Source organism: Meleagris gallopavo, chromosome 6, assembly GCF_905368555.1.
Source record: "Meleagris gallopavo chromosome 6, MGAL_WU_HG_1.1, whole genome shotgun sequence".
In the NCBI taxonomy this organism is placed as follows: domain Eukaryota; kingdom Metazoa; phylum Chordata; class Aves; order Galliformes; family Phasianidae; genus Meleagris; species Meleagris gallopavo.
In genome coordinates, this window is record NC_139409.1 from 47,651,013 (window position 1) to 47,675,205 (window position 24,193).

The window sequence follows — 24,193 nt, forward strand, 5'->3', positions numbered from 1 at the left end:
AGAAGGACACATTTTTTCCTCAGGCTAGTGCAGAAGGAAGGCAGTAGCACATTTTAGCTGGCTGTGTCTTCCTTAGAGAGAGAAGTTTTGATAAAATTTGTGTAAGAGTGGTATAAGAAGAAAAGATTGAGGTGTGGTGTTGAAAATGTGCAGCGAATCACAGTCTTAAAGCTTTGAAAACAGAAGTGGAGATGAGCCGTGCAGCTTTGCAGACTTACACTAGTTGAAGGAACCTGCTGCAAGTATTCGGACAATCCATGCACTTTGCATGTTAATGGGAGCTGACTGGTGTTAATATTCCCTGGAATTATATATAATGCCTTTTTAAAAAAAAAATCAACACAATAAAAGCAAGTCCTCTAGCTAAGGGTTATTATTTGTACACAGATACTGTGTATGTTGAATGAAACGGAGGAGGATGCTTGGAGAGGTTATTCAGAAATGTTGTGTTTCAAGAACGCTCTGAAAACAGCTCCATTGTTATCGTTTTCCTGTTATTCAGTTTGTATTTAGAGTTGTTTGGGGTCTTTGAGCTGTGTAACTTTCAAGGACTAAGTAGAGTTCATTAATCTCACTTATTTTCTGTCTACCTGAGTCATAAACATGGTAGTGAATATTTTAGGGAAACATGGCACATGTGCCAACAGGACTGTGCAATGGCATAGTCTTTGGCTAACCTCTCACCATCACTGTAGAGTCATCCTGCTTGCTTTGAGTTCAGTGGGCCTATTTGCAGGCGCTGGCTGAGGTTTTTATGGTGAATGCAAGGAGATATTTCCCTTGGAAAGACATTGTGGGAAGCTGTCTTCTGGAAATGGCCTAGTCTTTTTTTCTAAAGCTTACACCTGCCTGAGCTGCCTGTGGGCTCAGAGTAAGTTGAAAATGCTTAGCATTGTACAAGGCTAGGTTTTTCCTTTGGGCGGTGACAATATTATTCCAAGGAATAAAATGGGAAATAACTGAGAGAACAAGGGCTCTCTAACTTTTTCCATAATATTTGGCACAAGTTTAGGAGGAATTTGTGGTCTGGATATCACAGAGAATTTTTGGAGTAGAGGAAATATCTGCCTTTGCTAATCTCATTTAGAAAGGCATTAGCTGTATCATTATAATTAAAGAACTAGATTTAGAGCTAATATCATACGACCAATGGTTCTCTGTAGGTGCTCTGTTGGTGACCGTAATCTGAGAAACACATGTGATGTGTGCGGTAGTCTTAAAACAGTTTAATGTTGGTGATGGTTAACACCTGTTGTCTCTTTTTTTCACAGTAATTGTCTGGATACCAATGGGACTGGGCCCAGTAGAGATTATAGTTCTGATATTGAAAGGAAAAGAAATAGAAAGAATGAAAATATAGGTTCTGATTATTCTAAAATGAACTTTTAAAATAGAATAGAGCAAAACATGCTTTGGTTCTTATGAAATAGGTCAAAATCATAGAATTATTGAGGTTGGAAAATGACCACTGAGATCACATAGCCCAACTGCCAGTGCATCCCCACCGTGCACACTAATCATAACCATCAGTGCCAAATCTACATGTCTTGAACACCTCCAGGGACAGTGACTCCACCTCTTCCCTGGGCAGCCTTTTCCAAGCTTGACCATGCTTTCTGAGCAGAAATGTTTCTTAAGATCCAACCTGGATCTCCCTTGGTCACTTACAGCCATTACCTCCTGTCCTATCACTAGTTACCTGGGAAGAGAGGCTGACCCCACCTCACTACAGCCCACTTTTAGGGAGTTGTAAGAGCAATGGGGTCAGAGCTTCCTCTTCTCCAGTCAGTTACAATAAAAGCAACACAAATAATGAACTTGTTTCCTTCCACTGAATGTGATAATTATCTTGTCATGTTTCTTTTGGGAAACTGACAGACTTCTCATTTTCTTGTAAGTGGTACATGTGACTGAAACCAAATCCCTTTCTGCCATGACTAGTCTATGGAGTAAAGAGAGGAAGTCAGAATCTTGCCCTCTCCTCTACCACCTTAGTATAATTTCCTAAAAATTAAATATGTAGAAAGTTTGTTGTAATGTTTTTATTTAAGTTAAAATGTTTTCCTGAATTCCAGAATTACTTCAGCCACCATGAAGTGGCGTTTCCCAGCTAATAAATTTGCCTGGATCTCCTTCATTGGGACAGCCTGGCCTTAACTTTCTGATTGCATTTAGGACTATTTCAACCAAACTAAGATATGTGGAATGCATTGAAGATAATCTGCCTATGGTCCCTTATTTGGTAGAAGTAACGGGCAGCAGGTGCTGTGACTCAGTGAGTCACAAAGAGTTAGAGATAATGGATGGCAAAGCAAAGACAACGTAATTTTTTTTTTCACCTGAGAGGAGCTGATCGTTTGACAAGATTTTATTGTAACGACTGTGCTTCAGTTTTGCCAGATGATTGATGCACACAGTAGTCTGCATAATCTTCCTTGGTGATGGATGTTGGTGCCGTGAAGCAACAGTTACTGTGCTGCTATTGAGCATGAATTTTGAGTGACTTGTGGCACAGAGCTGCCTGGTAGTTCAATCAATGAAATGAAAGTCAGGAGGAGCCCAAGATAATGTTCTTCCTGCACATTAACCCCTTTGGCTCATGTACAAACAGTGTTTCTGATAACAAGTTAAGGGCTCACGTCCCTAGATACCCCACACACGGGGATGAAGGAAGGAGAAGGTGTCTAAACCACTGCTTACTGTTGTTCTCTTCCCATCCTGTCATCAAGAATGAATTATTCAACAATATTGTTGCTTTCTTGGCAACAGACAAGCAGATGAGCTGATCTGCCCAGAGTAGGTGGACCCCTGCTGTACAAGGTTCTTCATGTGTTTAATTATGTAGTTCTGGGTCAAAGATACCACTGCCAGTAGGAGTAGTGTTTATGTGACTAAGACAGACAAATAATCAATGTTTTTTTTAATGATTTTTTTTCTCTGCAGCCTCAGTGTTTAAGGGATGGGGAGCAGAAGAAAATCTAGCTGGAAGTTGCTGTTGGTGCAGTGCACGTGGGCAGTCTGAGTGCTTCTTAGCTCAGCCCAGTGGAAACTGACTTTAATTCAAAGCACTGATACCATGACAGCAGTGTAATAGCAAGGAAATACACATTGTGTGAAGAATTTCATTTATATAATTGTTTAGCAATTTGGGCTCCAGACGTGCGAAATCAAGTGAGAGCAGGGATGAGCTGTGAATTACTTTGAGGAAAAGGTTATCATTCTCCTGGGACTACAGAAAAGGCTGAGGAAGACTAGTATGCTAGATAGAAGCCAGATTTTAGATGACATAGCTACACTACATTCCTGCATTGTGAGCAGGACAAACAACTTGTCATTTCTGCAACATTTATTTAACTGCTGTTTAATGAGGGTGAAGGCACTGACAGAAGCATTTTAATATGTCAAGTTTTTATCTCATGGTCTTTTAAGGGAATGATAATTTTCTAATTCTGAGCTTGCACCTTTCTTTTTCCTTTAATTGAGATTTCACTCTTCCCTATTTTCTTCTCTTTATTCTTTTTTTTTTCCTAGTTTGGCACAAAAAGTAGAAAATGAAGGAGGGGAAAATACAAAAGAAAAAATGCAAATATGTTAATTATCTTTGTTATGGGGAAAAAAATCAAAATAAACATTTTAAGAGGACATCTGTGCAGACTTGTGTTGTTAGAAAGTCTGTTTCCGCCTAGTGAAAACCTAATAGGAGACCTTCTGCGGAATCTGTTTAACAGATGGGAGAGTTTAAAGTGACCTTGTAGTATAATGAAGTTTATAGTATTTCCTTACCTTTGCATGGTATTTCTGGAGTAGTGTTTCTTAACACACACAAATACACCTTTGCCTGTAAAACAGCCTTCATCAGTGCCTGAATTTATCAGCAGATAGTGCTCATCAAGTTACTTGATTTCTTCTGTCTGGAATGAAATCGCCTCTTTTAACTCATCTGTTAAATTCCAAGTGATTTCTGTTTTAACATACTTCAGTATGATTGAGAACTGTCACATCTCACTGACCTATCTGAGCCTAAACATGATGTGGTGCTTGTTTAATGTCATGGTGACTGATATTTTTACAAGAATTCTGTGGACATCCCAAAGCTTACATACGCTAATCATGTGCACTAGGTGTCGTGCTGGATCCAGCTTGTAACTGACGCTCACTCTCAGACCTGTTTCTCATTGTTCTAACCATTTTTTACTTTCCTCTTCCAGATTGCGATCTTTGGTAAAGCAGCTAGAAAGAGGGGAAGCTTCCGTTGTAGACCTAAAGAAAAACTTGGAATATGCTGCGACGGTCCTTGAGTCAGTATACATTGACGAAACTAGGTGAGTGAATTACAGGTATCCATATTTGTCTTCTAGGCAGAACCATTTGCACAGAATTGTAACGCACACGTCACTTGGGAAAGTTGTAGTCGTGATTTATTATTCACAGAAAATATGATTTTAACTGTTAGAACATTGTATTTCTTGAAAAGCACGTCTTCAGTTCTTGGTCTGAAAACTTCTTGGAGTTTCATGTGGCAAGGGGGAGATGAAAAAAATCATAAATTTAACATGCATTCTCTTGGAGAAAGATTTTCAGAATAATTGTTTTCTACTTTGAAAGTTTCTGTGGAAAGCTCAAAACTCATACCCCTCTACCAAGTCTTTGAAATTGATAGTTTTTTTTTTTACTCAAGTTTGTGGTAGAAATTGGCAGATAAGAAATTGCAGAAGAGTTTCTTTTTCGTTATGTGCTGTTACCCCAGTGCTGAGTCACCACATGTGGTCAGAATAGGAAAGGATAGGACTGTGTGATACTTAGTGGCAAGTCAGATGTGACTGTCAGTGATCTCTGACTGGCTGAGAGGTCAGGAATAGTAATGAGCTGAAGATGAGATGTGAGTGGATGATGATGTAGTTGTGCTTCAGGAGGCTGATGCTTCTTGTTTGTCAGCCTATTAGTGTATTTCACAATCTAGCACTTAACCACACAAGAGGACAAACAATCTGTAGACTTGCAGAAAGAGGTTTTATTAGGATTTTATTAGAATAGATGTGCATTTCTTTTTGGTTAATGATGTTGCAGTGGTCTCTCATGCAGTTTTTTTTTTTTTACCCTTTGTTTTCCTTCCTCTTCTAGGCGTTTACTGGACACAGAAGATGAACTCAGTGATATCCAATCTGACTCCGTGCCCTCAGAGGTCCGGGACTGGTTGGCTTCTACTTTCACACGGCAAATGGGGATGATGCTCAAAAGGACAGAGGAGAAACCCCGGTTCAGGAGTATTGTCCATGCTGTACAAGCTGGGATATTTGTGGAAAGGTAAAGGAACATGTACTAACTTGGTTCTAGTAGCTGCTCATGCACTGCCAATTGCACCTGCAGTATTGAGTGAAGAGGACTTTAATATGACTCTAAAGTTGTTTCTACAAAGATCTGGTTGGCAAACAGCTTCTAGTACAGTGCAACCTGAAGCAGCGCATGTGCATCTATTTTTAGCATAATGCAGATGTAATAGCACAGGTGAAATAATTTTGACAGAGAATACACACTTCTGACTAGTCATAGGTCAAAACTCAAAGTTAATAAAGTTTAGTCCGTTTGCTTCAGGCCCTACTGTGCCTTTTGACTCCTGTTGTCTATTTTTTTTAATTAATGAAGATGATCTTGTGTCATGGTATTACTGGCCTGAATCATTTAGCACATGTAAAGACCGTGACTGATGTGAAAAGTTTGGAGATCAAGAGGGGATGTCAAAAAAATCCACTGAGTTCTCTCAGCCTTTTCAGTCATGACTTGCATCAGATGTTCTGCTAAAACTAATTTCATTTTCTGAACTCTAAAACTTTCAGTCATTTCAATTAGGACTCATTTCCATTCCTACCTCTTCTTCTCGAGTAAACACTCTTCCCTGTTGTTTCCTTGGAGCTAGCAGGAGGGCTGGTATGTGGGAAGCAGCCAGCAGACTTCAGACAGCCAGTGCCAGGTGTCTACAGCAAAACTCAAGTCAGGAATGTGAGTGCTGGGGGGGACTTGTATGACACCTTTTGCTGCTGATCTGAATTGCACTGACAGCCTAGCAGTTCTCTGCATAGGAAGGTAGGAGTATCACACAGTGGATCACAGGCCACACAGATGCACAGGGACTCCTTCCACTTACTGATTGCTGACTTTTTAAAATTACTATTGTTATTTAATCTGCCTACTTGAAAACTCAAGAAATTGCTGCATGTGTGCTAAGAATGGCTGCAATAATGGTAAGGCTAACAGGACAGCATTAGCTGTCCTTTTTCCCTGGGAAGGATTCCTCCCAGTTTTGACAGACTATTAGGGAATTAACCCTCAATCAGTGAAGGACTTGCTCGAGAGGGATATAAATGAATGGCAGAAAGCTGGCTGTCAGAGGCTGTTACCCAGTGGATTTGAATAACTGAAATGAAAGAGGAAACATTCAGATGGGAAATGGCAACAGAGGAGGGCTGTTGCTCTCCTAAGTTAAGGCAGAGGGCCTTTTCCTGAACTGGCTGAAGAGAGAAGTGCAGGGTCCTGGCAGGAGGGGGTAAGAAATTCTGATTTAGGCAGTGGGAGAGTTCTGCAGAGGGGCATGACATTTTTTTTTTGTTTGAGAGCAGGACATGAAAGGGAAGTGAAGGACTTCACACATGATGATGTCAGATGGGAGAAGAAAGCTTTCCATCATCTCTTTTAACTCCTGTGTTTCTGAAGTGCAAAAAAGAGTGAGCTGTGGAAAAGTGTTTTAACAGTCAGTATTTGTGAATTCACATAGCCTATTAAAAACAGGATGGCCTGAAAACAAATATAAATTCCAGTACATAGTTCAGTGCATTCTTTAGTATGGTTGCTGATGCTGATTATGTCCTTCTTCTTTTTCATACACAAAGAACACCTAAAAGATTCTGAACTGATATTTAAAAAAAAAAAAGTAATAGTGGTACTGGACTGCAGTTGATGCTTTGCAGACTGGAGATGATTTCTGGAGTACACTGAGAATGAACTTGAGTGCAGGACAAGCAAGAACTACAGAAACTGAAAGGGCGGTGTAGTTTGCTGCAGTGGAAAATGAGGAGCATCTTGTTTATTTGAGTGCAGCCTTTCCCTCTGATGAAGATTTGGTATTAACAGATTTTTCCTAATCTCCAGCCTGGGGACCAAGGTGTGAGATACTGGGAAATGTATGGCCTTGAGCAAGGCTCTACCGTGAAAGTGGTATAGAGAGCATGTGCACAAGCTAGGAAGAAGGAAGAAAGATCATTGTAGTTAGAGTTTGTTGGTCTATGCAGGATCTCCTGTAACAGCATATTTCTTTGTTATGTTGTTTAACTTTATTTCTATGTTGCCTTATCTATTTTATCTTGGTAGAATGTACAGGCGGACGTCCAATATGGTTGGCTTGAGCTACCCACCAGCTGTAATTGGAGTGCTAAAGGTAAGCCCAAAGAAAAGGTGATGGTGGGGGAAGGCTGAGGTGCTTGTACAAAGCATCAGGGTAATAGTGTGATGTTTTACATGGGGAAGCGAGTGTTTGAACTTTCCCTTTTCTTCTTTCTGAGCCTGTTTAGTCAGGCTCTGTTCATAATTTATTGGCCTGTGGGGAATGTTCTTTGAGTAAAAGAAAAAATAGTGTTCAGAACTTGAAAATGGTCATATCCTTCAAGTTTCCAGCTCTGTTCTAGTGTTCAGCTATGAAGCTGATGAGTTAGTAACATGCTGAAATCAATCATGACTTTACAGAGGGAAGAATGAAAATATGGGTGCAGAGAAATGGAGAAGGAAATGTATCAGTTGCTCCAGGAGAAGAGATTTTCTATCACTGTTCAAGGTGACAATCAGCTGTGGAATAATATTCTTAGAGTTTTGAGATTTCAGATGAAAAGTGAGAGACCATAAGTAGTCTGAAAAAATAGATTTCATTTGTGGGGAAATTGCTAGCTGCTAAGTTTAGGCAGGATACCTATGTCAGTACCAGAAATACAGGGTTGCCACCAATTATCTCCTCAGCAGCTTTGCTGAGGTGTAGTATTTGTGCAGAAGACAATTTACACGTGGTTCAACCGTGGCATGCAGTGGTGAAAAAATGCATCATGAAAAATGTATACAGGGGCGTTACAAATGTAAAGGTTGTGAAACAGTCCTTCTGCTCTTGTCTACACTGGAAAGATACTCAGGGTACTGAATCCTTTTCATTTTGGATAGTACAATTTATTTATCAGAAGACAGGGAGGATTTGCACAAAGTCCACTGAGTGCAACAAGAATGATGCACCATGACCTTCATTTACGAAATAGAAGCATTCATTCACCCCTTTTTCCAGCCACAGATTTACACGTGTAATCCTGCAGATGGGATCTCATATCTTTCTTCTCTTAGAACAACACCCTGTGGCCAGATGATGGGAGAACATGCCTATTATGGTACCTCTTCTGCTGAGTTCCTCAGCACTGACAGAACAATGCAAGACCTGTAAGCTGTGCTGAGCAGGCATAAGCCTTGGGGAATCCTTCTTCCCTTTCTGTATTTGTAAGATATTAAAGGTCATAAGCAGTATGGACTAGGCTAGAGGAGGTAGGACCCCTGAATATCAACAAAGGCATTGACTAATTTGGCTCAAGGTGAGCTAATCCCATCTTGGCCATTCCAGGATGTCGGGGTGTTTTTTTTTTTTTTTTTTCTTTTTCAAAACTGTTTTGAGAGCAAGTCTCTGTCTGGATGTTCTTGTGGTAGGTAATGGGTGTGGCTTAAATAGGAAAGAGTTGTTTAGAAGAAGTGGTCTTTGAAAAGAGACTTTGTCTTAAATGTCTCCATCCCATCTTCTTAATGGGAACAGGTATTTTTCTTGTTTGTTTTAGTTCAGTACAGCCAAGTAAAGAACACCCAAAGTTACAGCTGTCTGACAGCTTGGAGTAAATAATGCAAGATCATGTAGGAATGTATGCACATATCTCTTCAGCTGATCTGGCTTTCCATAATCAGTTTCCCCCTCAGAGTGAGAATAGCAGTGATTGAGAGGACACTGGGTGACAAGTAGTTTGTTTTTGAGTGTTCTTTCTTTTGCTGTGGCGATAAACAGAATGCCTTCACTGAGTAACCCAAAGCAGTGGAATCATCTTGAGAAAATGAAATAGGTTTTAATGAAAGAATGAAATGCTCCAGCTTATCGAAAGTATGCAAATAGAGTGGTAGCTGTACAAGTCCAAGGCATCTTTTCTCTTTTTTTCATTCACTTTTTCAGTGAATGAGATGTTTGGCAACTTTGAATGGCTTCCACAGCATCACTTTCTATAGATACCAGATACTGATTTCTGTACTGCAGTAGAGTGCTTCCTTTCTACATGACATGAATGTGATGATGTAAGGCTTACTATTGAAAAAGGGATGGTCAGACAAGGAGCAGTGGCCCTACATGCCGTTCATACAGCTGTGAGAACAACCAGTTGTATTCTTTTACCAAGTAAGATGCGATCTGTTGATCAGTGGTGCTAGAGACAGAAATTAGTATTAACAAGACAAACTGCAGAAATATTCTTCTGCTTAAGAATGATTTCTTTTTTTCAGCCTTTTCTGATGCCCATGCTGTCATGGAACTGTTTTCTTGGTTAGCTAATATGCAGAAAATGTAGTTGCTTACAAAGTGATCTAGTGTCTGCAGACAGTTAGTGTCTGCAGTATAAACATCTACTTGACTTTGGCTGCAAGGAATTGTCAGGCCAGGAATTGTAGAATCCTAGAATGGTTGAAAAGGACCCCAAAGATCATTTAGTTTAAACCCCCTACTGTGGGCAGGGTCACCAGCCACCAGACCAGGCTGCCCAGAGCCACAGCCAGCCTGGCCTTGAATGCCTCCAGGGATGGGGCATCCACAACCTCCTTGGGCAACCTGTTCCAGTGCCTCACCACCTCTGGGTGAAAAACTTCCTCCTAATATCCAACCTAAACCTCCCCTGTCTCAGTTTAAAACCATTCCCCCTTGTCCTATCACTATCCACCCTCACAAACAGCCATTCCCCCTCCTGTTTATTCACTCCCTTCAAGTTCTGGAAGGCCACAATGAGGTCTCCCTGGAGCCTTATCTTCTCTAAGCTAAACAAGCCCAGTTCCCTCAACCTTTCCTCACAGGAGAGGTGCTGCAGCCCTCTGATCATCTCAGTGCCCTCCTCTGGACCTGCTCCAATAGCACTGCACCTTTCCTGTGCTGGGGGCCCCAGTACAATCAGTGATGTAATGTTGAACAGAAAATCAACTGTCTCTAAATCAGCCGGCTGATAAAACAAATCAAGGCTCTAAGGTTAGCAGATGGAAAGGCAAATATACTGAACATTTAAGAAGAACTGCAGTTGATCTCTTAGTTTGCCCAAGAAGTGTAGCAAAAGTCAAATTTAAGACCAAAATGTATAGAAGATAGCCTTATGACTGTAGCTCCATCACAGTGCCTACAGATAGCATTAGAGCACTCTCTGACATTTCATCTGAGGCTGCAGAGCCAGTGAGCTAGAGATGTGTAGCCCAGGAATTTTCCCCATCCCTTGCTTCTCCTGCTCTCTTTACTGACAACAGTTTTCGTCCTCACCCATGAGGTGCCTGTAAAGTTCTGCTTACCTTCCGATTTCTCTCCAACATGGACATCACATCTGTGCTAAGCTTTTATAGGATCATAAAATCCTCTAATTTTCAAAGTGTTGCTGGTGCTGCAAGCCTCTAATCAAAGTGTGATACTCTCATTTCCTTAAGGGGACATTTTTTCCTTGTTATTTAGAGTAAAATGCTACTGTCATTATTGTCAAGAATATTTCCCGTGGTGAAATCTAAATTACTCTACAGTAAAACAGTGTCTACTTGGTTTATTGCCATTGTGCAGTGCAAAAGAACAATATTTTGCCATTTTGTAATTCAGTTCATTTTATCTGCCGCAAGAACACAACATTACTACAATAAAAAGATATGTAAAGAAACACAAACTTTTATTTCTACAAGAAAAGACTAGAGTAATTTCTCGTTGAGTATATTGAGACATTATTTTCAACTTCATAGGAACTAAAGGTAAATTACTATTTTAATTAATTATATAACAAATACAAATTTAAATATAAAATACATAACATATTTAAATTATAAAACTAAATTCTATTATTGTATATTATACATATAATTATATGATTATTATAGATATGCTAGTATTAAATGCAACTGCTTCCTAACTGAGACAAAATAAAAACAGTCCAAGAAGGGCGTAGGAGTAGGAGAGAAAGTTTCCTGGTGTTTCGGGAGCATCCTCTTTGGAGATGGAGGTGCATTATAGGTAGTGAGTGCTGTCAGCTTGTGCTGCCATCCATAGGAGTTGAGATGGAATTCAACCTTCTGCAAGAGATTTAATACATTATAATTTAGCTTTATGAGCTGGGAATTGAACTTGTCTTCCATCTCGACTGAGCACCCTGCAGCATTAGTATAGCATTTACAGCTAACTGTAACCCTCTCAACTGCAGTTATAACCTTCTATGTTATAAAGGTCATTTTTTTTATACCATTGTTAGCACTTAATGTAGCATTACTATGAAAAACCCCAGGTAACTCACTCATCTTTAAATAAATAAATTAATTAATTAAAAACACACATAAAAAGAGAATCATGCTGTTTTTGGGCAATTAAAGCTGCAGTAGTCAGAAGGAACTAGGATCTCTTTGGGTCGAGCAAGGTAGCTCGAGATATTTTTTTTACACTCGCTCACTGTGCAGCAGGTGATGAAAATATGACTATAAACCAGTATACGAGTGTCCATAACCATTTATTTTGAGTGCCCAAGGCAAGCTAAGATTCATTTTGCACTTAGCCTTTGCTGGTTCAATTGGTGAATCACTATGACTTGAATAAGTAAGTAATTTAAGTTTTGAATAGAAACTTCTTCACTGTGAGTCATACTGTACTGGTGAGTAAATTATACTCTATACTGGTTAAGTGAAGTTGAGAATTTTGTAAATGAAATCTGTACACTCTCATCATCCATTTGTATATATAAAGTGATAGAAATTGAAATGTGATGGTGAAATGGATGATCAGATGAACATTCTTTTCTATTCATTTTTGCAGAATGTAGACAAGTGGTCCTTCGATGTGTTTGCACTAAACGATGCCAGTGGAGATCATGCACTGAAATTCATTTTCTATGAACTTCTCACACGCTATGATCTGATCAATCGTTTCAAGGTCAGTAGTTACAAGATGGGTCTCTTCTTCCATCTTGCATTTTCTTGTATCTCATTCTGCTTTGTTCTATTCAGAGTGCAATGATTTTAGCAGTATTTGAAGGTGTATGTGAAGACTTTGCAGTCACTGTCATTCCCTCGGAATGGGGAAGAGAATCTTTCTGCAGCAACCAGGACCAAACATCATTCAAGTAGAAAATTTAATTGTAATAGGACATCATGAAGCAAGTTCCACACAGTCTTATTCATGAAATGCAGAGGGGGAGATACTGTAATTCTCCCAGTATTCTTAGGAATCTCAAGCATGCAAGCCAAAAATGAAAGCTTGGTTTGCTACAGATTTCAGAATACAAATGCTACTTAAGGTGGAGTAAAAGGTGTACTCCATATCTTTTACTTTAAACAGTTCCTTTGTAATTGTGAACAGAGTTACATTTGGGTCACTGAAGCATTGCCCTGAGATGTTTCCCATTGTCCCCACCCAAGGATTCCATTTTCCCTTTCTCTGCTGACACTTACTCTGGCAGGACTCCTACTTTCTTCGTCTCCTGGAGTTCTTCAGGAACTTCTCACGCCTGTTGAGAAATGTTTGAAGATGATAACAGATTAGAAATGCATTGTCCCATGACACATACTCAAGATGGAAATAACTGTGCAACTCTAACTAGAAATATGAAAGTTTAGGGTATTTTAGTTTGTGCAAAACATTGGAGAATCCCTGCTGCTTGTTGCATACATGTGCAGCTGCCACCACCTACATAGCGTGCTCCCTAGAAATCCCCCAAATATGGTTTTATGTTGTGCATACAGTTACGCTCTAGGAGCCAAAAAAAACATGGCAAACTCATAGAATGGGAAGTCTGGATTTGGCAGAAAAAAACCAAAAGTATGATAAACAATACTCCTCATCATAGAGTATCTCAGACTTGCTATATGATGTGTTTCATTACAAACTCTAGAATATGGGCAGTAAAGTAGTGATATATACTAGATTATTGTGAGGGGATGAGACAGACCCATGTGTCCTAAATAGAAATATTTCTCCAGAAACTGCACAACAATTACACTCTGTTACTTCTGGCACTGCTTGTGTTTTGCTGACAGTATTTCACAGTGGACTGAATTGCATATGTTTAAGTGCATGTGTGATTCATCCATCACGTAATTAGGGATGGGAAAGCCATTTTGAGGAAATGAGCTTGATTCACTCTCTCTCTCTCTTACTTGTTTAAGGTGTTTTAAGATGTTATTTATTTGGGAAGTACAATCAGTACAAACTGCTCTTTAGAGCCTCTCCTCCAAATGCTATCTTTACAGGTAATTCTTTCATTTTTAATTGTGTGTTTCTTTTCTTAGATTCCCATTTCTGCCCTGGTGTCCTTCGTGGAAGCTCTGGAGGTTGGATACAGCAAACACAAAAATCCTTATCACAACCTAATGCATGCTGCAGATGTGACACAAACAGTCCATTACCTCCTTTTCAAGACAGGTGTAGTGGTACGTACAGGAGCTGGCATCCTTAATACATAATGAAATGGCAGTAGTTTTTATTTGGTAAGGAGATTATCATTATTGACAGCAGAACCCATTTGTACTCTAGAAAAAATGTAATTTGCAGTGGCTGTGCTAATGCAAGTATACATTTGGGATTACTTAGAAGAATTTCGGTAAGGATTTGGGTAACTGTTTTAATTGATTGGAGAGAGGATGAGTGAAAAATGCAAGCTGAATTCTCCCCTCTACCATCGATCTCCTGGCTGAGTCTAGCAAGTCAGTTTGTTGGGATTTCATTTCCCTTTCTGTGAAGAAACAAATTGCCTAAGCTTTCTTCAGAATACAAAATGAAATAATTTATTGCTTAACCCAGTTTGGCACCTCTTTTCAAGCTATTGCTCACCATTTTCTCTTGGTGTCCCTGAGGCTCCTTGGGCACCGTCTCTTGAGCCCTTGTGGAGGTGGATCCACCTCCATTGGCTGCTCTTCTTCGTGAGGTGCATCCACCTCCATGGGCTCAATAAATTCTTCATCTATTTGCATTGGCTCTTCTATAAATCTCCTCCCCACGAGCCGCCTTTTCTTTTGGGGAGGAGGATCCATTAGCAGATAGTGCGTCTTGCCCTCCTGCCTCTTGCTGCCGGTATGGCAGTTGGAGGGCTCGGAACACTAGGCGGTGACATCAGCAGTGTTCCATGGCAACCCAAAATCAACAGTTTTTGGAGTTGGGGCCTGTGGCCTGAGAGTTGCCCCAGTTTTGAAGGAGAAGGAAGGACATGGAGTACTGTGGGACCCTATTCTGAGAAGAGCTCATCTGTTGCATTGTGCTTGCCAGAGAGAATTTGTGGCCCTTGGGCAAAAGGTCCTGTGGAGACTCGAGCCCCTTCTTCATCCCGTGCCTCAAATCCATTTGTACTGATGAGTGGCAGGATCATGCCAGGAGAGTCCTCTATCTGGCAGCTGCCTGGCTGCCTGCAAGTGGAGGCAGCCTGTTGCCCAGCAGTAGCGAAGAGGGGACAAAGGATACTAACACCCCACAGGAAGCCTAGGGACATGCAATCAATAAAGAACTGCTGAATTTCAAGGGTGGTGTGAGTTCTCCTTTGCTGTCCTTCACCTCTGCCTCTGCAGCGTGGAGGAGGTAGTGTCTCATCTGCCCTGATCCCCAAGAGAGAGCAGTGGGGAGGAAAGGGCCTGGTGTCCTCTGAGTGACTGTGCTGGGATGGCATGATGGGTCCATCGGAGGGTCTGTGAGATCCTTGAGGCCTTGTGGTGGCTTTTCCTCTCTGAGGATGAGAGGGCTGATTTGGGATTGCTGTCCTAAGTGTTATCTCCCTCCAACTACTGAAGGTGTGGCTGAGAGCGAAGTCAGGCCACACATGGCAGTGCACTAAGAATAGCTGGAGATCGATTGAGCGTCCAGTTAAGAAATTAGGACAGATTTGATCTTTGGATCTCTGCTATCTCTGGAGTAGTGATCTTGAGAGGAGGGTTGAGGGGCAGAGACCCAGTTCCATAGATGCTTATCCCCATCAGTTGACCCTTATTGTACCTCAAGCAGCATGAAAGCGTTCACAGACTTGTCACATCATGTGAAGAGGAAAGGGAGGCGTTTCTGTTTGGTGCACAGTGACTAAATTACAACCAGCGTGCCAAGAAACTGTGCAGCTTGTTGTTGACCTAAGGAAAATTAAGCTGTTTTTGTTGGTGTTTCTGACGACGGTGTCGTCTTGTCTTTCCACGACTGTTCCCCTTTTAGAAAAGTCAGGCTTTGCTTTGTTACACAGTCCCAGTGATTCTGAGGAAGGAGGAGGAATGCTGGTTCTAAGGGCACCTGTCCTGGGGATGGCTTTCCAGTGCCTGTTTTTCCACTTGCCAGCGAGACTAGATTGCTTACTGGTCTCTGGGACTGCCCTTCACTTCATCTGGTGTTCTTAGGGTTCCAGCTTCTTGGGCTTGCCTAGGGAAGCTGTTAACTCTCAGTTATTTATTTATTTTTTTTAATGCCACTGTGCACCTTATTTTTAGAGGGTTAGTTTTCAGTTCTTTGTGACATATTCTTACTAGCTTTTAAGTGGCAGAGATGGTTCAGGTGTGGTGAAGGTCTGATGACTGCTGTAATTTTCATGTCATGATGATCAGTATGGCTGAGGGAGATCTCAACACTCTTTTTTCTTATTCATTCCATCAATGTTTTTTTTGTTTGTTTGTTTTTTGTTTTTTTTTTTGGTCATGTGATCAGATCCAAAATATGGGATAGGTTTGTCTTGTAGTAGTCAGTAGGTGAATTTTCTCTTGGACATTTCCTTGGCCTGTTTTGCTAGGCAGGTGATCTTTGCTGGAAAATGTTCTGCTGCGATCACATCTCTGAATACTTGGCCTATTGCAAGTTTGAGTCTCTGGAGCTAATGAACTCAAGGGTGTGTCTTCTGTATCAGCTTGATGTTCCTGATTGATGATAGGAGTTTAGTCGTCTTTTCCTTTTCACTATTTTGCACTGTTTTTTCTTTTCTTTTATGCAGACTTAAGCTACATTAAAAAAAAAAAAAAAAAAAGGCTTGCGTTATTTTTCTTCCAATGAATTCTTCAAGAAACACACAGGCAATTACTATTCAAATGAAAGAACTTTGATTCTCCATGGAACTCCTTCCTGAATATAAGACTGAGCTTGTCAACTAGGGTATAAAAGAGAAGATAAATCGGAAATAGCAGGGAGATCTGACTTTATAATCCCACCAAGAACACCGCTAGTGAGAATCATGTCTTTCCCATATATCAGTAATAATATTCATAAAGCCTATGCATTCTGTGCTATGCCTGTGTGATTTCACAGCAGTGGGAAGACTTTTGAAAAAGGCATAGCCTCTTAACTTATTTCAGTTTGGAGACTAGAGAATATATTTTCTTGAAGTTAAAGAAGGTAAACTCTTTCACTTGATTAGCTTTTCCTCTGCTGTATGGACAACACTTCTCTGAAATAAAGGGGTCAGCCCAGATTAAAGACAGGTCATTCTGAAGGTGTTTCATGTCAAGCATTAAGCGGTTCTCGCACATTATTAATGTCATTAAATAAAGTCCAGTAACACCTCAGTGGAAACACATCTTGCAGACAGTTTCTGGGTTCTATTTAGCCAAGGCTGCTATATGCAATCCACCATAATGTAGACACTGGGCTTGTTCAGCCTGGAGAAGAGAAGGCTGCAGGATGACCTCATTGCAGCCTTCCAGTACCTAAAGGGAGCCTACAAACAGGAGGAAAGTAAACTTTTCAAGGGTAGATAATGGCAGGACATGGGGAAATGGTTTAAATTGAAGTAGGGAAGATTTAGGTTGGTAAAGGATTTCCCCCTGACATTCAAGAGTGTGGTGAGGTGCTGGAACAGGCTGCCCAGAGAGGTTGTGGATGCACTGTCCCTGGAGGTGATCAAGGCCAGGTTGGATGGGGCCCTGGGCATCCTGATCTAGTATTAGATATGGAGGTTGGCCGCTCTGCCTGTGACAGGGGCGTTGGAGCTTGATGATCCTTGAGGTCCTTTCCAACTCAAGCCATTTTATGATTCTGTCAATTTAAGAGAGAATTCCAAAAACAACTTTTCAAATTTTAGAGTGCTAATTTGGGTCAGAGCAAAATTAACAGCCTTGTGTATCCCAGACTCCAGTCTGACAGAGAAGCAGAGGCAAAAAAAAATCACTAAATACCTGTCTTCAGTTATTTTGAGATATTCTTTTTCTCTCACATGCTTACCAATGTCTAGTAAATGACCTATGTACAACCCACTTTTCAAAGTCAGCAAGCTGTGATGCTTGTTTTGAAGGGTCAGGGAGGTGCAGGGACCTCTATCAGAGGTCATACACATCTTTAGTATTATGTAGGTCCATCCAAAAGTAATGCCTCCTACTTATTTTAATGGAAATCGTAACAGCTACGAAGAGCACAGTAACACTGTTTAGTTGAGCAAATTCTCAGCTACAAAGCACTGTTTTTCAAAACAGTCCTTACCATTATTAGCTAAGAATTTTTACCAGCAGAGGAGAGCCTACATGCTTCGCTCAGCAAAATGTGCTCTGGCAGAGTTGAACCACTGTTGCCACTGCTGAAAGGCGTACCACTCACTGCTTCACTGTGCTCACATCCCCTGCTCCATCCCTTTAAATGTTCAGGAAATGTTGATGAGCGTCAATGAGTGCCATTTTTTTCTCTGTGAGGAAATTCAGTGACCGACCTTTTCTTCATGCACACTTCCATGTGAGACGCAGTGAATTTGCTCTGCTAGTTCTTTTTTCCCAGTGTTATTATCAAAAGGTGGTTGCTTGAAAGTCAAACTCATGTTGTCAGCTGTGTAGCATTCCTTAATGAAAAGTCACTCCTGTATATAAAACATCATGAATATGTCTCAGCATCAGTGCTCTTTGTTCTTGTCCTTGACCAATTGTATAGAAAGCAGAAAGTAATTTAGTTGCTGAGTCCACTTGTGTCTTGAGCTTTTTACCCTCCTACTTATACACACATATATATATATTTATATATATATATATAAAAATATATATAAAAATATATAATATGTATATAATATATATATATAAAATACCTTTGAGCTGTATGTTTAATGTTGAGTCTAGCTTGATTCTCCATCTGCACAGACTCTAATGTTTGGGGCTATCTCCAGCAAACTGACTGTTCCAGGGATTATGACAACAAATACCATAAAAGAGCTGGACAAGTAGATGTGTGCAGAGCACTACACCCACAGTTCTCTGTTCTTTCCTTGCTTGTATTTAGACCAGGGGTAACCCCTGAGCTACAGCACACGTCTAAAAGGAATTTACAAAACCATACTACCTTTAATGGGTTTGAGTTAAAAGGTAGTTCTTACATGTTTACAGGATTACAGTGTGCTGTTACAAAAACATTTAGCAACCACTATGGTAAAGGTTTTATTCAAATTATAGGAGCATTTTGTACAAATATTCACAGTATCTACAGTATCAAGAGGCTTTGTCTCTGATGTACTTGATCCTAACAGCACCCATTACCTTGCTACCTGTGGGGGAAAAAAAAGCATGAAATCATTGGTTGATGCAGAGGGACATTATTAAAAGCATCGGATTAATTTAGAAATCAAAAGTGACGATCATGTTGAAAATATGACCTTGACTAGGCAACTGGGGACAAAATAAAAGGAAACAACCTCAGGACTTTATCAGCTATTTCTATCAATGATGAATAACAAGATATACATCTTGTGACACTCTGTTTCCTGTGCTCCTTATAGTTCAGGGATTGACAGAAACTCCTCTGATTAGTGTAAATTAGAGACATTTTTCTGTATTTGAGGCTTTGTTACAAAGTTGAACCAAGCTGAAAATGCATACCTTGGTGGTATGTGCACAAATGTGCATGTATTAGTAAGTTCTTCTTGGGAAAAAAATAAAAGGTAATCTTGAGATTTTCCTCTCTTTCTTCCTCACACATTGTTCTTTAAGAAGGGCAACTGTTTCCCCTCACTATGATTTAAGCGTTTTTTTTTTTGTTGTTGTTGTTCTTGAAGCTATTTTGCTGAAGTTCAGTTTATTTAGATGAAGTGTCAGGAAAAGCACCAATTCAGCTTAGGTGTATCAGCCAGATAAATTTGCTTTAAAACAGCTGGCAGGCTGCAGGGGAAAGGCAAGGATGTGCAGCACTGACTGTAAGTGGGGGATAACTGGCCTTAAAATGACAAATGGAAAAGGATCTGATTGCTCTGTAATTTCTTTTCAGCACTGGCTGACAGAGCTGGAGATCTTCGCCATGATCTTTGCAGCTGCTATCCATGATTATGAACACACAGGAACCACCAACAATTTTCACATCCAAACACGGTGAGGCCGTCATAAATCATGATGAGTGGTTGGGGAAGTTTTTGGAAAATAATATAGCACAGCCACATAGAAAAACGTAGAAGCTTAAAATCTTAAATCTTTGTGAATTCCTGGGGAATTTACAATCAGCTGATCACAGACTATACTGGACTGGCATTATTGTTGATCTCAGAGTCTTCTGTAGGGCTTTCAAGATTGATGGAAGAGAGGTACAAAGAATATGGCAAAATTTGAAAGCGTGCAACTGTTGTGAAATGTCTAGCTGCAGTGATAATTAGGCATCTAATGTCTGTATATTATTTTGACAGTGTAAGTCTACTGGTAGCACTGACAAACTGTCTAGGTGTCCTTGACTGACATAGCATACTTGGACATTTCTAAGATGCACTGCAACTTACCCTAAAGTAGACATCTGGAGTATGGTAGCTGAATCATGCTATGTATGCAGATATATCAAGGATGCTAGGATAGATCACACATATGCTCAAGAAGGTTTTGGAGCCCTGGAGGAAATTTGTCTGTGTTCTAGGTTAAGGCAGACTCCCCTTCTTACAGCTTCTTATATGCAAGAATTAGGGATCCGCTATATTTCCGAAGTAGAAAATAGCTTTAGAAAAGTTCAGTTATAATGAATTGATTGTGACATTGAACAACAGAGGATCTAAAATGCTGAGGGAGAAAAATTTATATTGCTCACTGGGAAGCAGGACTGAGAGAGGACTATAATGAATTGTACTCATTCTCTTGCCATTAACTTCGAGTCTTCAGAACAACTGAGCTATCCAGCAATTTCAGATCTATAACATGGAGCCTAAAATAAGATGTGAAGTACCTTTGGTCTTGTACTATTCCACTGGGATTTGCCCTTCTGTACAGCATAACTAGGAGCACAGATAACTGAAAGCAGCTCAGTTATGTCTTGCTTACAGCCTATTTACTATTCTGGGAACAGTACAAGAACACATCTCGTTATTTCATGTTTGGCTACACTCAAGCTTCAATTTCAGAGCAATATACATAAGAACTGGAAAGGAGCCTTGTGATTCAGCCCTACATTTACATTATCTCTCTCAGTTAGAAAGCTCTCAGTATTCCTTTCTAGTGTAATGTAAGACTAGGTGAGTCTGAGCAGATGAAATAGATTTTGTGGTGAATTTTCATCTTTAGTTTTCTTTTAATGACTAACAGCAATGAGTAAAGTATCACAAGCACTCTCAAAATACTTATATCTGTGCTATAGGAACTAGCTTCTGTAGCTGAGCAAAGAAAAGCTTTTCAATCCTTGAGATAAGGAAGAAACATAACCTTCCCTTGTTTCCTTTTTAATCCTAGGTCAGACTCAGCCATTCTGTATAATGACCGGTCTGTGCTTGAAAATCACCATGTTAGTGCAGCATATCGTCTTTTACAAGATGATGAAGAGATGAATATTTTATCTAATCTCTCAAAAGACGACTGGAGGTAAACATGAACATGCTTCAGAATATTGCACTGTCACCACGGACTGTTATTGCTTTTGTTTGAATAGCAATATGCATCAGTGTATATTGTGCATTAGCATTTCTGCTGCTAAGAGGGGAAAAAAAAAAAGCTTTATAAAGTGTTGACTTGCATATTTCTGTATTTGGTTTTCACCTCAAATAGTAGTCAGACTAGGAATTTGTTGCAATGGATAATAATATACAGTTTGACTCCCACATAATTTCAGCATCTCATGGAAACACCTTTTGTACACATCTGTTTGTAAATGAGTGAAGAGGTAGGTTGCTATTGCTGTTTGTTCATGCAAAATCATAAAGATACCCTTCATCTATTTTGACTCTCCTTGCCTGGAAATTATATATGGGATGGAATGCAAATAAGAATCAAGTCCAAGGACTGTAAATCAGTGTACCATATAAGCCAAAGTGATATAAGAAGCTATAATTTAAAATAAGCTCTGCAACATACGATTTATGTGCTAAAATCAGTCCACAGCTTGTTTTCTAATAGCAGACAATTCAAACTAATGAGGGCTTTTTTTTTTCTGTAGGGGATTTTGAACTCCAAGGAGTAGTACCTTAAAAGTAGCCCTGTCTGCCAGACAGAAAGAAATCCTGGTCAGTGGTCCTTCGTATAGGAGGGACTTGTAGGATGTTACATGCAGCACAGTGCTTCCCCCATGCACCTAAATTTGCTACAGTAATGAGCTGTCAGTTCATCTTACAGGAAATTAGCTTTGCTCTGGGGATTGGCTTCTAGTATGCTGGCCAATGACTGTGCTTCGTAATGTCTTTCACCTGCATTTCCTGTTTATTTGACTTGTGGACAGTGATGTAATCCTGTAGCTGAACAGTGGAAATACATTTTAGGAACTTAAACAGCTGGTTTCAATCAGTGTGAGTGTTGTGGGGCAGCAGCTTGAGAAATCCTGCCTGCCCATATAGTCTCAGCATGACAAGAAATATGAACTGGATTGAGGTGGTAAAAACCTATTTATTTATTTGTTTATTTATTTTAGTTACGATTGGTAATGCCTTGTACAATACTGGCAGCAAATTGCTGCTTCCTTTTGCATTGGTAGGGGAAACACAAGGAACTATCCGATTAGAAGTGGCAGCCCTAGGGCCACTGTTCATAAGGATCAGTGGAGCAGCTGCTTGAGAATGCTTCATTGCAGGAATGCTGTCTTCAGGAAAGCAGTCTGCTTTGGGGCTTTAAGCTGTTTGTGGTTGGATGAAAACTAAGTTCAGATGTTTCTTGTTAATTCCTTTGTGTCAAAATGTGTGTTCTGTTGAGGTCTATGTTTGGACTGGAGGTTTCAAAGATTATCACTTCTCCTTTTTATGAATTATTGTATCTGCCTGAATAAAAATACTGAGCTGTTCAGATTGCTTATTTTTCCTCTCAAGTAGGGCTGTATTATTTCATAGCTGCTGATCAAGCAGCAGCTGCAGGATAAAAATCATTATTTTAACGTGCTCTAGCGCCAAAATGGCGATTCTCATGTGTCTTTGCTTTTGACTACCAATTTGAAATCCCATAGGCAAACATTTGGAAGGCACTGGAAACATCAGCTAACTTCATCAGGATCTCAGATGCTGAGGAAAAAAAAAAGAACAGGAAACACACAGTTTCTCAGACTGGTACTCAGAAATAGGACTTTCAGTATCAGTAGGAGTCAAAGCATGAAAGCATGCTTTGGAGAACTGTTAAAACATGTCCAGATCTAATATTATTTTTGTAGATGTACTTGATTAATCTCTTTCAGCAAAAAGCCCAAATGCTAGCTCTTGGAAATCAAATTCGTAAGTGCTGTTTTGACCTAAGCTCTCATTTCGTTTTGACATTATTAATAAGAGAAGACCTGATGATCAGTTCATCACACAATCCTACATATATGGAGAAGGTTGAGGGAACTGGGCTTGTTTAGCTTGGAGAAGAGAAGGCTCCAGGGAGACCTCATTGTGGCCTTGAAGGGAGCATATAAACAGGAGGGGGAACGTCTGTTTGTGAGGGTGGATGGTGATAGGACAAGGGGGAATGGATTTAAACTGAGACAGAGGAGGTTTAGGTTGGATATTAGGAGGAAGTTTTTCACCCAGAGGGTGGTGAGGCACTGGAACAGGTTGCCCAAGGAGGTTGTGGATGCCCCATCCCTGGAGGCATTCAAGGCCAGGCTGGATGTGGCTCTGGGCAGCCTGGGCTGGTGGTTGGTGACCCTGCACATAGCAGGGGGTTGGAACTGGATGATCATTGTGGTCCTTTTCAACCCAGGCCATCCTATGATTCTGTGATATATATGTGGATTTCATCAGTTTTGTGTTGTTTGGTCATCTAGTTCAGGACTGTATTCACAGGAAGGAAATACAGGAGATTGTTCTAGCTGTGATAGCTAGCTCTAGAAATGCATATAGGTTTTTTAGGGGAAGCTGATGAGACTGAAAGAGATTTCTTTTGCTACAGTGAAGAGGAAAGATGAATGCTTACTAGGACTTAAACTGTTTTACTCTCCTTGTTAAATATTTGAAAGTGAGTTGCCTCATTTGATGAATCCCATTTGTGCAAGTCATTAGCAAGTAAAGGAAGAAACTGTATGAAGAACAGATCACAATGATTTAAGAAAGCAAACTGCAAAGTGAACAGATGCTTTCCAAGATATGACTAAAGATGTATTTTCTGGCTCTGTAGTTCATTGCTAATAATTTCCATGTAGTTTATTGAAATAGAGTATACTTAGTGCAAGCCCTTTACTGTCAAGTACCAGATTAAAAATGCATCTGGAAAATGTTTAACTCTGAAACTCTGAATCAGAGTGCAGCTTTAGGAAGTGACCTTTCATGCAAAACTGATTGTGTCAGTAAAGCTGCTTGGGCTTTTTTTCCTCAGATAATTTTGAGTCCTCTTTGTCAATCAGTGTTATTCCTTTAGAGTCTGCAGTGAGAAACCTGGAATGGTTCTAAACGAAGACAACTTTAGTCAAAGTCTTCTTTTGTATGTAATAGCAGATACGTGGCTGCATAATCACAAACTTTTCTTGTAAATTTTTTTCTCTGTATTCAGGATGGATGCATGCTTATTCTGAATATTACACCTTTAGTGTGTGTCAGCCATTGAAAATGCTTCCTTGAAGGTAGCATTTTTCCTTCTTCCATTAATT

General features: G+C 40.1%; 1 protein-coding gene across 13 annotated transcripts in view; it reads left to right on the forward strand.

Annotated features, from left to right (window-relative positions):
* The window catches only part of PDE1C (phosphodiesterase 1C), a 343,427-nt gene that overhangs the window by 266,500 nt on the left and 52,734 nt on the right, over positions 1–24,193 (forward strand). For all 13 annotated transcript variants that reach the window (XM_085226619.1, XM_085226620.1, XM_085226622.1 and 10 more), the window contains 7 exons: positions 4,209–4,322; positions 5,122–5,304; positions 7,363–7,429; positions 12,086–12,202; positions 13,558–13,698; positions 19,454–19,554; positions 20,887–21,015. In XM_085226619.1, the coding sequence (XP_085082745.1) occupies positions 4,209–4,322; positions 5,122–5,304; positions 7,363–7,429; positions 12,086–12,202; positions 13,558–13,698; positions 19,454–19,554; positions 20,887–21,015 (852 nt within the window). The remainder of the gene's footprint in view (positions 1–4,208; positions 4,323–5,121; positions 5,305–7,362; positions 7,430–12,085; positions 12,203–13,557; positions 13,699–19,453; positions 19,555–20,886; positions 21,016–24,193) is intronic.